At 49.3% G+C, this 12,478-nt stretch overlaps 1 protein-coding gene across 1 annotated transcript in view; it reads right to left on the bottom strand.

The window, feature by feature from the left end:
- Positions 1–12,478, bottom strand: part of SSH2 (slingshot protein phosphatase 2) — a 64,138-nt gene that overhangs the window by 441 nt on the left and 51,219 nt on the right. The window contains exons 9-15 of the mRNA XM_009993209.1: positions 12,210–12,303; positions 11,959–12,087; positions 10,067–10,113; positions 8,457–8,603; positions 6,284–6,484; positions 2,847–3,690; positions 1–1,521 (exon numbers count right to left, since the gene is read on the bottom strand). The exon at positions 1–1,521 is cut by the window's left edge and continues 441 nt beyond it. Of these exons, the coding sequence (XP_009991511.1) occupies positions 1–1,521; positions 2,847–3,690; positions 6,284–6,484; positions 8,457–8,603; positions 10,067–10,113; positions 11,959–12,087; positions 12,210–12,303 (2,983 nt within the window). The remainder of the gene's footprint in view (positions 1,522–2,846; positions 3,691–6,283; positions 6,485–8,456; positions 8,604–10,066; positions 10,114–11,958; positions 12,088–12,209; positions 12,304–12,478) is intronic.

The raw sequence follows: 12,478 nt of genomic DNA, 5'->3' as shown, positions 1-12,478 counted from the left end.
TAAGTCGTCCTTGGAGAGGTCCAGGCAGTCCAGTTTGGCCAAGGATGCTGAGCGTTTCATGTGGGAGGGTGGGGTGAGCCCCGCATGCCGGATCCAAGCCTCTATTTCCTTCGCTCGCTGCCTGACCAGCCCGGGGCTGTTGCTGGGCTCCTCCACACTGTGGCTGCTGGAGCTGTGGGGGAGGCCGTAACACAGGAAAGAGATGTCCAGAAGGTCCGTGTGTTCAGTGTGTTGGCTGGTGAAGTCCTCACTGCTCGGCCGCCTCGAGGTGCCAGCAACCCTCCCACAGAGGGGCCTAGGGCTGTCCCTGAGCAGGAGAGCCATGTCTCCCCCAGTGCCACATGGTGTGACCAGCTCATCATCTGTACTCGTGCTGTGCTCGGTGACACCTTTCAGGTGAATTACATGGGGGTGAGAGGAGCAATCAAAGCTGGCAGAAGGAACGGAGGTCACCTGGGCAGAGGGGGAAGCAGCACCAAGGTGAGTAGATAACCCAGCACCCTCCTCGCTGGAGCTGCCCACAGCCAGGGTGCCCTGCTTGTGTACCGCATGTTCCGGCAGCGAGAGACTGACCAGAGCTCTGGGACAGGTTGGTGCCTTCTTGGAGCACAAGGAAGGGTTCAAGTTTTCATCTAGAGATGGGACGATCACAGCCAGCCTGCCCTGCTCACAGCTGGCCTCGGGGCCCTCTGCCAACTTGACCGTGGGAGTGTATTCAATGATTTCAATTCTCTTTGGGAGCAGGGAGGGCAGGGATGGCTCCTCTGTCCCATCAAACGAGACCACTGTCCTGTGCTCTTGTGCCGCTCCCTCCTGCCCCACGCTGGGCTCTGCAGGCAGGGGCTCCTGTGCTGGGGAGGGGAGGGGTGTGGGCAGGTCTCTGCCTGCAGGCAGCTCTGTCCCGGGAGGCAGCAGCAGCTCCTCACAGCCTGCACCCTGCACCTTCTCACTCCCTGGAGCCAGCTCCAGGGGCGGCTCCTCGCCCTTCCCCCGTGGCAGGAGCTCGGCAGCAGGAGAGTCGTTCCTGGAGTTCTTGCGGGTGGGTAAGATGCTGGCTGGGGACACGTGCTGGTGCTCCTGCTCCTGCCTCAGGCGCTCCTCAAACTCCAGGGTGGCTCTTCGGACAGAGCCAGGGCACCACTTGGGCTCAGGGTTGATGGAGCCATGAGACTCCTGCTGCTCCCCCCCAGGGCTGCTTTCCTCCAGGTCAGATTTACCAGAAGATGGCTGCATGGAAGGGACAGCTTCTTGCTCAGCTTGCAGGGGTTCCTTCTCCTGGTGTCCAGCACAGGCTCCTTCACTCTGTTCCACCCTTTCTGATGCCCAAATTGCCTCCACTGGCAGGTCATGCACCATGTTCCTCTTTGGTGTCTGGGTGAGGTTGGCTGAACCCTCTTTCTGCTGGGCAGGTCCCACTCCCTGGTTGATTGACTCAATCTCTGTGATAATTTCCTTCACAGAAATGGCATTTTCCGAGTGGGATCTCGTGAGATGGCCTGTGCCAGGCAGCTCAGGGACCTCCTGCAACACAGAAACAGGAGAATTACAAAGTGCATCAGCTGCACTGACACACAGCAAATGGCAGCAGCTTCAAGAAAATGGGGGAGCACATCCCCAAAGGAGCAAAATGTGCACATGTCTGTATGTGGGAACCGATTACAAGTGCTGTGATCACCAACATAAAAGCATTATTGTCTCCAGGACTGCATTTAACATATTCCAGGCTGGATTTTCACCTAAACTGAGATTTAAAAACTTTTCTTTAACTGCCACGAATTCCAAGGGAAATTTCTCCTTTGTTTTTTTTTTTCTGTTGTTGTTTTTTTGGGGGTTTGGTTGTTTTTTTTTTAACAAAAAAAGTCCAGTGAACAAAAAAATAAATCCTAATGCTGCTACAAGTGCAGTTTGGAGCTGAAGATTCTGCTCACGTACGGGAGCAAAGAGAAGTTACAGCATAAAGAATGACCGAGCGCTGAAATGCTCTGTTCTCCCAGAGGAAAATGGCCAGAGAGGCTCCTCTATCCACACAGACACTCCCTGTGCCAAATCACTGGAGAGAAGGTTGGCCTATTATATTTGGAAGAGCTTTATTGCCTCACATGGAGATGGAAAAGATTCAAGCAATGCAGCGTGGAATTTAAATAAGAGAGGTTCCCAGAAAATGATGGTCCCGGACATCATCAATCCCTGTGAGAGCCCTGGAGGATGGAAAGCAATTATAAGAGAAAGGTACCTCAATTCAGAGGTTACTATATTCTGTCAGAAACATCTCTCTACCCAGGAGAGAAGTGAGCCATGATGTGCCTGATCCCATCACTCCAGGCCTGGACAGACTCATTTTCTTCCTTGAAGGAAGCTCAAAATCTGTTTTGATTGACTATCCCAATGCTGGTGCTTTCCAACCAGGGAAAGGTGCCAACTTTGTCCCATCCTTTAGTGGATTTCTCAAGTCAGATAAATATGGGTATAGTCTGGGGATGCTGGCTGGTGTCAGCTGTTATGGGTTCAGCTGCGTGAGTGGCTCAGGTCCCACCTATCTGCTCTCCTGATGCAAAACTCCAAAATAAGTTTCTCATGAGAACAGCACAGGAGGTCAGGTCAAGGTTGACTCAGTCAGTGCCCTCCCTGCCACTGCCAGCAACCAGATGTTTAAGGACAAAGTGCAGGAAAGGACAAGAATCTAAAAACGAAGGGGAAGCATCTAGAAATCCCACCCCAAACAGCTACACCCTGATAAGTGAAGCCAGGACTAGAATTTGCCTTATCCACAGCAGCCCCACAGCAAGAGAACTGCCCACACAGGTTTGAGCAGCAGGTCCCAAAAACACCAAGCAAGTTATTTTAACCTTTTGTTGCTCTTCATCTGTGGAGGAGTCATCTGATGCCTGAGGAGAGTTTCCAGAGCTGTTCCTCTGAGCATTTGCAGCCCCATCTGCAGCAGGTGGCACCTCCAGCACAGGCACCCTGGAGACCCCATTCCTTCCACTCCCTTGCTCCTCTGTCCTGGAATGGGAGCAGGTGCGTGACCGGCCCTCCTGGGAAAGCTCCACAAATTTCTCCAAAGCACTGAAGAAATCAATCCTGTCTGTACTGAGGTCTGTCACTTTATGCTGTGGATTCTGTTGGAGAGTCGGGCAATTTTGGTTTGGGGATTGGGAAAAGTCTTTTAAGCATGAAGTGAATTCTTCCATGGGAACCAAGTGCACGTTCATATCAGGCTTAAGGGCATCTTTTTCTAGATCATCCACTGCCAAATCTGGAAATTCTGTTATTTCCAAGGGGTGCTGTAGTTGCATTAAGGCCTCAGAAGAATGGCAGTTATCAGGGGGGACAGAGTCTACACAACATCCTGCTGTACAGCCATTGATATTGTTGAGGTTCAGCTTGTCCTCCATCTGCTCAGCGTGGAAGTCTCGACACGTAAACTCTAGGTGGATCCTTCTCTCCTTCACACACATCTCCTCGATCACGTTGGCATCCTCTGGGAGCTGCTGCTCTCTGTCTAGCTCAGCTGAGTAGATGGGAGACATGGGCTGCTGGTTGTCATTGGTCTTTGCCTCTGAGATCTGGTCAGCTGAGGTGGTGATCTCCTTTTTGTTCAGCTCCAGCCCAGACTTGCAGATGGGCTCGTGGTGGTCCGAGAGGTCACTGTCAGAGTGGGAGCGCCACAGTTTGTTGTGGCGCTGTTTGCTGCAGGGGGAAGAGCAAATGGAAACAGTGAGGAGTGTTTTCACACGCCAGTGCCAGACCCACCTTGTTGTAAGAGGATGCAAGTACAAGAAAAACCATGCCAAATGCTGGAGTCACTGACCGCAAGCGCTGTAACTGGGCTCTGGTAACCACGGTGAGTGGATGTGGGTGGTTGGGTGTAAGACACAACAGTCACCAAGAAGCCCAAAACACCACCTGCCTTTCTTAGGAAGGAAGCTCAAGAGTCCTCCAGCTCTTGGAAAGCCCCTTTAGGAAGGTCTGAACAGTCACAAGGCCAAGCAACTGCCAGGAGCATTGCACCACCTTCCTTAACTGCACCTGCCAAAAACCCCAGCCCACGACCCTGGGCTAACAAAGACCCAAGGAGGCAGCTTCTTGCAGTGAAACCACAGCAGCTAGAGCCACGTCTGGCAGGGCTTTGCTGAGTGACCACGGGCACAGGGCTGTGCTTCCACCGTTTGCCCCTAGGAGGAGAGCAGATACCACAGAAAGGTCCTTGGATCGGCAGGGGACCTTGCAAAACTTCTCCTGTCCTTCGGGAGTATGAGCAGGCACTCCTAGACCCCATCCATTGGCTGCACTAAGTTAATTAACGGATGCTACTGAACTAATTACATTGTACCAGTTTAGTTGTGGGTGTTCAACAGCTAAGGAAAATAATCCATTGCAGATTTAGCTTTCCAAGCCCATAATCAGCTACAGCCTTCATGTACGAGACAGGGAAGAATCAGGCTCTTCCAGAGAGGAGGGTCAAGACCAGAGGCCAAAAGGCACGACTGTGGGGTGCACGTGCTCTGTCTCTGATGGATTTTGGAGCAAAGCTTGACATTGGCAGCAGAACCAGGCTTGGCTGAGAGGCAGGTTGCTGCTGAGGCTCTGTATGGGATGCCAAAGATTTTCCACATGTCTGGTTCATGAGGAGAAGCTGTTGATGTTTTGAGGTGCTAAATCAGGGTCAGAAAACAGGAGCCCATGGTCCCTTGCTAGAGCCCACAGCCACCTCCTGACCCCCGTGGGCAGCACTCTCCAGGGAGAAGAGCCCAGGGCAGAGCAGTTGTTTGGTGGGCCAGGCATGGCATGAAGTCTAGGGGCAGCATCACGTCTGGCCAGCTCGTGTCCACACCAGCCCTGGACCAGGAACCCTCCCCACCTCCCACCACACTGCAGCCAGATCTCCAGGCTCCAGGATAAAACTCCTGCTGTTGATTCACAAGTTGCACAAGGCACAGGGGATCCCAAACACTGTTTTCCTGTAATGTATTTATAACTAATAAAAGCAACAGAGCTGGCTCAGCCTGTGTCTATCACCAGAGGGAGGGGACAGTTTAACTAACCCCAGGAAGTTCAAAACACACTTGTTGTTGTGACTAAAAGCAGGCAGGGGGTTTTTATTTTACAGCTGGAAAACATATCCCAGTTGCTATAACCCCAACATAAACCCGTAACTAGATAGTGCGAGCACATGGCTGCCCTCACATACCTCCCTCTGAAACTGGAGCAGTCACATGAGTGTGAATCTGTTGGGTTTTTGTTTTTGTTGGGTTTTTGTTTGTTTTGTTTTTACCTGTCCTGGAATACCGCAGCAATAAACAAGGCAGCCAGAGGGCAAAGCTAAATAGCACACATGAAAGAGGGGGGGGAAAAAAAGCAGTTTGGAACTGAGAAAGGAACAACATAAAGAGGGACCCTTCCTGCAGCACAGAGGCCATTCCCTGCTTCAGTGAAGCTTCATTTACTGCAGGCTTTTCAGACCTACACACACACAGGTAATGCCCTGCTCTTGCATTTTTTAAAGACTCACAAGTGATCCAGTTGGTGCCATAGTATGGGGACATTTAAAGCTTGGGTAATTCTGTTGGCTTCAAGATCAGCTCCCTGGCAAATCACACCAGGATCCCAAACAACACACCGTGATCTGGTGAAACCCACAGATTCACTCCCCCCTTCCAGCTGATCACGAGGACATTGCTTCACACAGCTTACAAGTAGATTTCTCGGACACATGCAATATTTATGTCTTTTTGCTAATCAGATGATAGGCTTGGGATTACAACACCCTTGCCCATACGCAGGCCCAGGTCCAGACCAGCCTCAGGACTCCACGCAGGAACAAACAGCACTGTTGCAATGCACAGAACATCCTGTCCCCTCTCCTGCCACCAACACTTACCAAAGGGATCTAAATAAAACCCGACCAGCTACTGAGGAGGGGCATGTTCCACAGGGAACTGCGAGGCTGAGATGGAGACAAAGCAAGTTCCCTGCCAAGTGATGTTACAAGCAATAGGGACATCATTTATCCCTGCTGGAGTCTACACAGCTCTAAATGCTGCACTCGGATGGCAGTTCACAGGATGTACCATCCTAGAAGCCAAAACAGCCTCCTAAAAGCTCTTTATTATACCCATATTCCCAGGCTCAGCTGAGATAACCCATGAAAGCAGCGCTATCTTTCCCAAGACAATCATGAGCTTGCAGAATGCAGTGATGGAAGTTCTAATTAAAATCATGGAGTCAATCATTTAAGTGTCATGCCTTAACATGGCTAATCAGAGTCATTCCTTCCACTCACCTGGCCAGCAGGATCCCTTGGTATTCCTCCAGCTGCCGCATGAAGCTGGGGTTGGGCTTGGTGACCGTGCGCCGCTCCTTCACGTAGTCGTAAGCCCTGTCCAGGTTCCAGCCATATTCCTTCATGGCATAGGCAATCACAGTGGATGCTGAGCGGCTCACTCCCATCTTGCAGTGCACCAGGCACTTAGAACCATTTTTCCTGAAGCAGGAGAAAGCCAAGAGAGGACCATTAAAGAGAAAACGTGGCCTCTGAGAAGCTTAAGAAAATAGCAACTTCTTTACCAGAGCATTATCAAACACATCTTCAATACTGTGGCCACAGCTAAAGTCTGGGATGTGATTTGATAATCCAATTTGCAAACTGGAGCAAGACACACTAAGAGTGAAAAGCAAGGTCTGAATATTGCTAAGAGATCTTGTAACAACAGCTCTTCTGAAGCTTTGATCACATCCGTGGTTTGCAGGGATTTCTGAAGACTGTTAAGGGCTAATGTGGCATCCTTGAACTCAGTCCAAATGGCTCACTGGTATCAAGCAGTATTCCAAACAAAAAGGGCATCCATCATCTAACGATACATCAAAAACATCTCTGTGCTGTCAACACTATTACCAGCACAAACCCAAAAGACAGCCCCATAGTCGTAGCTACTGTGAAGAAAATTAACCCTCTCCCGGCCCAAAGCAGCAGGTCGCTGTGATTGGACGGCAGATCTTTTGGCAAAAGTTTGACTTTCCTTAGTAAAGGGAACACAAACAGTGCCTTTGAGTGCAATGAGCAGCTTGGTGAGGCTGGTACAGAGCCTGGAAGGGCAGCCAGCACTTTGCTCCAAGGAATTAGGAACCTTTTGTCTGCTGTGAAACACGAGGAGGAAGGCAACAGGCCCTTCCCTGTGAGCTGGGTGCGCTGGGCAGCGCTGGCAGGGGGCAGGCTGGGACAGCTGGGGTTTGGCACCCTTCATTTTCTCCTTGAAGTGCCAGGTTTTCTGGATTGCCAGCCACATGAAGTCCCCACAGGACTAACCGGGAGGCTGCAGAGCATGCACAAAGTCATGTGCCATGACAAGCTGTTCACAGCCTGTACCTGCACCCCCAGACACCCCCAGAGATGTTGGCACCATTTGGGGTACCCTGGGCAATAGCAGCCTGCAGACTGACTAAGACTTTCTCAACTTTGCAAATCACATCAGTTGAAACATTGCAATACTTTTGGTGTTTAAACAAGCCCTAAATACAACAAGCAGACAGGGCAAAAAGGGGGTACAGTAATCGCCCCGGTTTGGAAGATCATTAACTTACATCATCTCATCCACAGGACTGAGGCCAAACTGTTTAAAACCCAGTGGAAAATATCCTGGGCAGGAGAATATTTATTGGGATGACAACAATTCAAAATCAATACTTAAGGGAATACAATGATGTCTTTTAAAGAAAGCAGCTTAAATAAAGTCAGTCTTGAGCCATACTCAAACAAGTCAGCTTTTAAAGGCTGTGAGAAAGTGCAAGTACCAGTGATGGTTAAGAGATGACAGGCTGCTACAACAGAAATCATACCTTAGAGGCAACATATGCCAATCTGCCTTCTAACCAGTTTTCCCTTAAGAAGGCTGCTGAATTAACTGGAGACAGCTCATATAACTAGGTTGTTGTTCTTCGCAGTTACAAGGCCCCACTTCCAGCTTTTGCCATCAGATTACTCACTGTAACTGACAGCTCAGAGACTTACACAGGCCTTGACTCCTATTGAAGGAAAGAGTTGCCCTGGAGCATCACCCCACAAGAAATCCCTTCCAGACTATGGGTTTCCTCCTTCAGCCTCACAGTACAGGGAACAGGTTTTACTTGTGTTTGGCTTATCAGGTTTTGCTTCTTACTTGTGTTAAATCTTGCTCAATTTGTTACAGCTCTTCCCTCCCACTGGCACCTCTGCAGATTCACTGTATTCCCTAAGCAGCAGGCAAGCTGTTAGCTCTCTAGTACAGGAATCATGTCCTCCACTGTTTACCTGGACTGCAACTGGGCAAAAAACCCCTCTTTAGTCCTACCTGCTGTACAAGCACCTGCAAGAATGAAAATTAGGTAGGCAAAGAAAAGCAGTTAAAATCAGTAGGAAAACATAAAATGCTTAATATACATCTTCTAAATGTGCTTCCTCTGTTCTGAAAAATACTTACTTTGCTTTGGAGATGAATTTGTAGGTGTCATTCCAATAAGCCAGAAGATCTGTTGCTTCCTCATCATATACCCGGATGTTGTGGTACTCAAAGAGCCCAGGGAAGAAGTTATCTATTTCCCGAGTCACATTCAAGATGTACCGCACCCTGCACAGACACAGAGAGCAGAGAAAAATGCTGAGTGTGCAGAACACAGCATGTTTAGAGAGATATCACAGCTCTGCACAACAGCCTCGCCTTGTGAGGGGCAAAACTCAAACCACTTGAAGTCACAGTCATGCACACACCTCCTTGGAAACCAGGGCTGAATGCAAGGAAGCAGCAGCTCATGTGGACAAAAGGGTTTGCTGAGCTCTTTAGAGTCCAGCCTCTCATCAAAGGGCTTCCATCCATCCTGGACAGAAACAACTTCTACAGTATGTCAGGTTACACCACTTGGCCACCTTCTCTCCATTCCAAGTGTTAGAGCAACACTTGTGTCACAAGAGCTCCTGCACAGATGCTTCAGTTAGTGTTTGGACACTTCCTCAAAGCCCCTTTATGAATCTTTCCTTCTGTTGCACCAACACAGGAAGACTGAAGGCATAAGCTCATGAGCAACACCACAGTTAAACAAATTCATAAAGTAACTACAGAGAGCTGGAACAATGAGCCACTGAGGAGGATATATTTCTTATCCCTAAATTTTCTGGAAAGGAAACTGCTAGTGGAAGCATATGGTATTTATGTACACTACAACCAGTGTTTTTAGCCCTGAGGGTTACTTGCAAGATGCTTATGAACTGTATTCATGTAGGGATATCAGCCAGAACAAGAGCACTGCAAGAGAGTGACACCCTTTTCCCTAGCAGGTCTGAGATTGCTGGCAGTCAGGCAGGACCTGTCTGACCCAAGGAAGCTGCAGCAGACCATGATCTGAATGAGGAGGGTCCATTTGCCTGACTGATTCTCCAAGGTACAGAAGCATGCTACCAATTAAACTCAGCAGAGTGATTAGTTCTTTCTACTGGATTGACACAAATAAGCCAAACCCATAAATAATGATTTATAGCAAAATCTTGGTGTTTTGACCCATCTGGCCTAGAGAAAGGACAGTCAAAACCTAAGCCTGAAATGCAGAAGGGGCAGGAGACAAGAGGAACCCATCAGTGCTAAGCCTGAGAGCTACAGGACTTGACTTCCTACTGGGCCCCACTTGAAGCAACAAATGCTCTTTGAAACATTTCCTTCCTGCCACAGTCAAGAGGCCCAGACTCCAAAGTAACTCTGTAACCACGAGACCTCAGCCCAGAGCAATGGGCTGGAGCAGGGGGCACTGAGCCAACAACACAGCACCCAGCTCAATAATTGTAGCTTTTTGCTACTAATAGCTATGAGATTGCTAGCTTCCTTTGTTTGCCAAGGGGATGTCAGTCAAGGTCAAGAAACAAGATTCTTTTACTTTAGGGTGTCTGTGGGATGCAGAGTCTGGAGGAAGCAAGAGCTTGTTCAGATCTGCAAACCCTTCAGTGATACTCAGGTTGCCCAGCTGGTACAGAAGAGAGTTTGTTGCACAGACAAGTGTTGAGGGCAGGCTCTTGCTTTTAAGCTGATGGCCTGAAGCTACTTACCCTCTGTTCTGCAAGTCTTCCAAATTGGAGGCGTTCCATTCTGATCCCTGCAGGGAAAACATGCAAAGGGACACATCAGCCAGAAGGAAGGCACAAGTCAGACAACTGATGTAGGAGGAAGCTGTCCAGCAAGTGTTGGAGAGCAGGGGGACTTTTGAGTAAAGGGGTACAAAGAAGAGTGGAATTATGGAATTGTCAGAGTTGGAAGGAACCCCTAGAGGTCATCTAGTCCAGCTCCTCTGCTAAAGCAGGATTGCCTAGAGCACATTACTCAAGGCTGCATCCAGGTGGGTTTTTATTATCTCCAGAGAAAGGGACTCCACAACCCCCTGGGGCAGCCTGTCCCAGGACTCTGTCACCCTCACCATAAATAAGTTTTTCCTCATATTTAAATGGAACTCCTCATGTTCCAGCTTGTGCCCATTGCCCCTCGTCCTGCTACTGGGAACTAGTGAGTCTGGCTCCATTCTTCTTGCACCCACCCTTTACACACTTACAGGCATTAATAAGGTCTCCTTTCATGTCTTTTCTTCTCCAGGCTAAAGTGTCCCAGCTCTCTCAGCCTTTCCTCACCAGGGAGATGCTGGTAACAGGGCTGATGTTCAGCACCTTCTCTTGCCTGATTAACCAGATCTATCTGGAAGCAACAAACAGCTCTGCAAAGCAGGAGCTCAGCACCACATGCTGGGACTTCCTGCACAACACTGACAAATCAACCTCAGCAAAGATGAGACCACTCGAGCCTTTTCCTGGAGGTTGCTGTGAGCTCTGCCCCACAGAAGAGATACTGTCTGTATTTAAAAACCATCCAGGTGTTCTTTATACATGGAACAGCCACCTCACACATCAGAAGGCAGCAATACCATAAGTTCACTTGGGTTACACCTCTTCTCCTCATGTTCACAGCCTGTGTGAGCAGAGAAACAAGCACATTTATCCCAGGCTACTCTTCTCTGCAGCACACACAGGACCTCCAAGCTGTTTGCTTCCTGCTCAAACACATAAATCCTGACTGAGGCCAAAACCACTCAAAAGTTTCCTTCAAAATTCAAGGTGCTCAAGCTATCTCTGCTTGGGACCGCCTACATTATCATCCCCCGTCCTTTCTGAGCCACAGCACTAAGCTTCAGGGGACTGGGAGAGGCTCTCTCCATTTGGGAAGACCAGCTGGCCAAGAGGAAGGGTTTTGTTTAAAGCTGAGCCAACTCCTGGGCTAGACAGCCCAACCAAACCTGCACCTGTGGCTGCAGGGCTGGGAAATCCAGCCGAGAGCTGACTCACCAGAAGGAGCTGCAGTCATTAGACAGGCCCCAGCAGCAATGAAAGGCAACTATGCAAGCAAAACATTAAAAGGCAAAATGTTTATGTTTCCTTAAGTGACTTATCTGCCAGATTCTTTGTTAGGCTTCTGTGCTCCTCTCAGATCACATGAACTCAGAGCTCTCCATGTTACAGGAGTGTCATTCCACCTGAATGTTTCACAGCTCTCCCCAACAGCTCCCTTCCCTCTCTGCTGTAGTTGTGCCCTTCCCAAACACACGTGTACTCCAAAAACTTGGGGTGTAGGCACCTGGGACAGTTAATGCTACAAAACTCGTTGTACATCAACAGAAACAGTCCTGAAAAGTAGTTAAAATTCTAACTTCCATCTCCTAGTGACAGGGTCTAAAGCTTGGCACGTGTTGTATGGTGAGGTGTAGCACAGCCAAAAGCACAGGCTGCTCCTGTTCAACAGCTCTAGTGTCCTATGCCTCATGCAGGGGTACGTGACCCCAGGATCAGCCAGTGTCTCCTTCAGAGCTCCTTTAAGTTCCTCCAGAGGCCCTTGCATCAAGCAAGACACAGTAAGAAGTATTAGGTGTGTTTACTTGTGAATTCACTGTAAGACTTACCAAAAAGACATGATCAAATATCTGGGTGGGGCTGTCCATCTGCCCAAGGATCACTATCATCTCATTGTCAATGAACTCTTTGAACTCCCGCAGGTTACACACCATCTGCATCTCCAGCTCGGTGCGGATCTGGGTGGGGAGGAGGAACACAAAGAAGCCACGTGAAGGTTTTGGCCTTTCTTCACAGCATAAAGTGCAGAGCTGTTCAGTCTGCACAACAGCACTTCCAGTGCTGCACCCTCACCACTCACCTCTTTTGACGTGATGTTCTCCAAATCCTTCTGCATCATGATCTCCCTTAACTTAGTCTTAATCAGCCGTTCTGTGCGCTCCCGCTCAGTTGGGCTGTCAGAGGGAAGCAACAGAGTCACTGGGAGGGGAAGCAAACTGCACTCATGGCACTTTTCAGACAGGTATTGTACAAACTGGACACTCTGCAGAGTCTCAGATACTGACACTACTTCCCCCAAGTGTGTCCTCAGCTGCAGGGAATTCAGGTGACTGTAAAGCCCAGTTTAGA

The sequence above is a fragment of the Chaetura pelagica genome, unplaced genomic scaffold, assembly GCF_000747805.2.
Source record: "Chaetura pelagica isolate M959 unplaced genomic scaffold, ChaPel_1.0 scaffold72, whole genome shotgun sequence".
NCBI lineage: Eukaryota > Metazoa > Chordata > Aves > Apodiformes > Apodidae > Chaetura > Chaetura pelagica.
The sequence above is the reverse complement of the archived record's forward strand: the minus strand, read 5'-3'. Positions and strand labels throughout refer to the sequence as shown.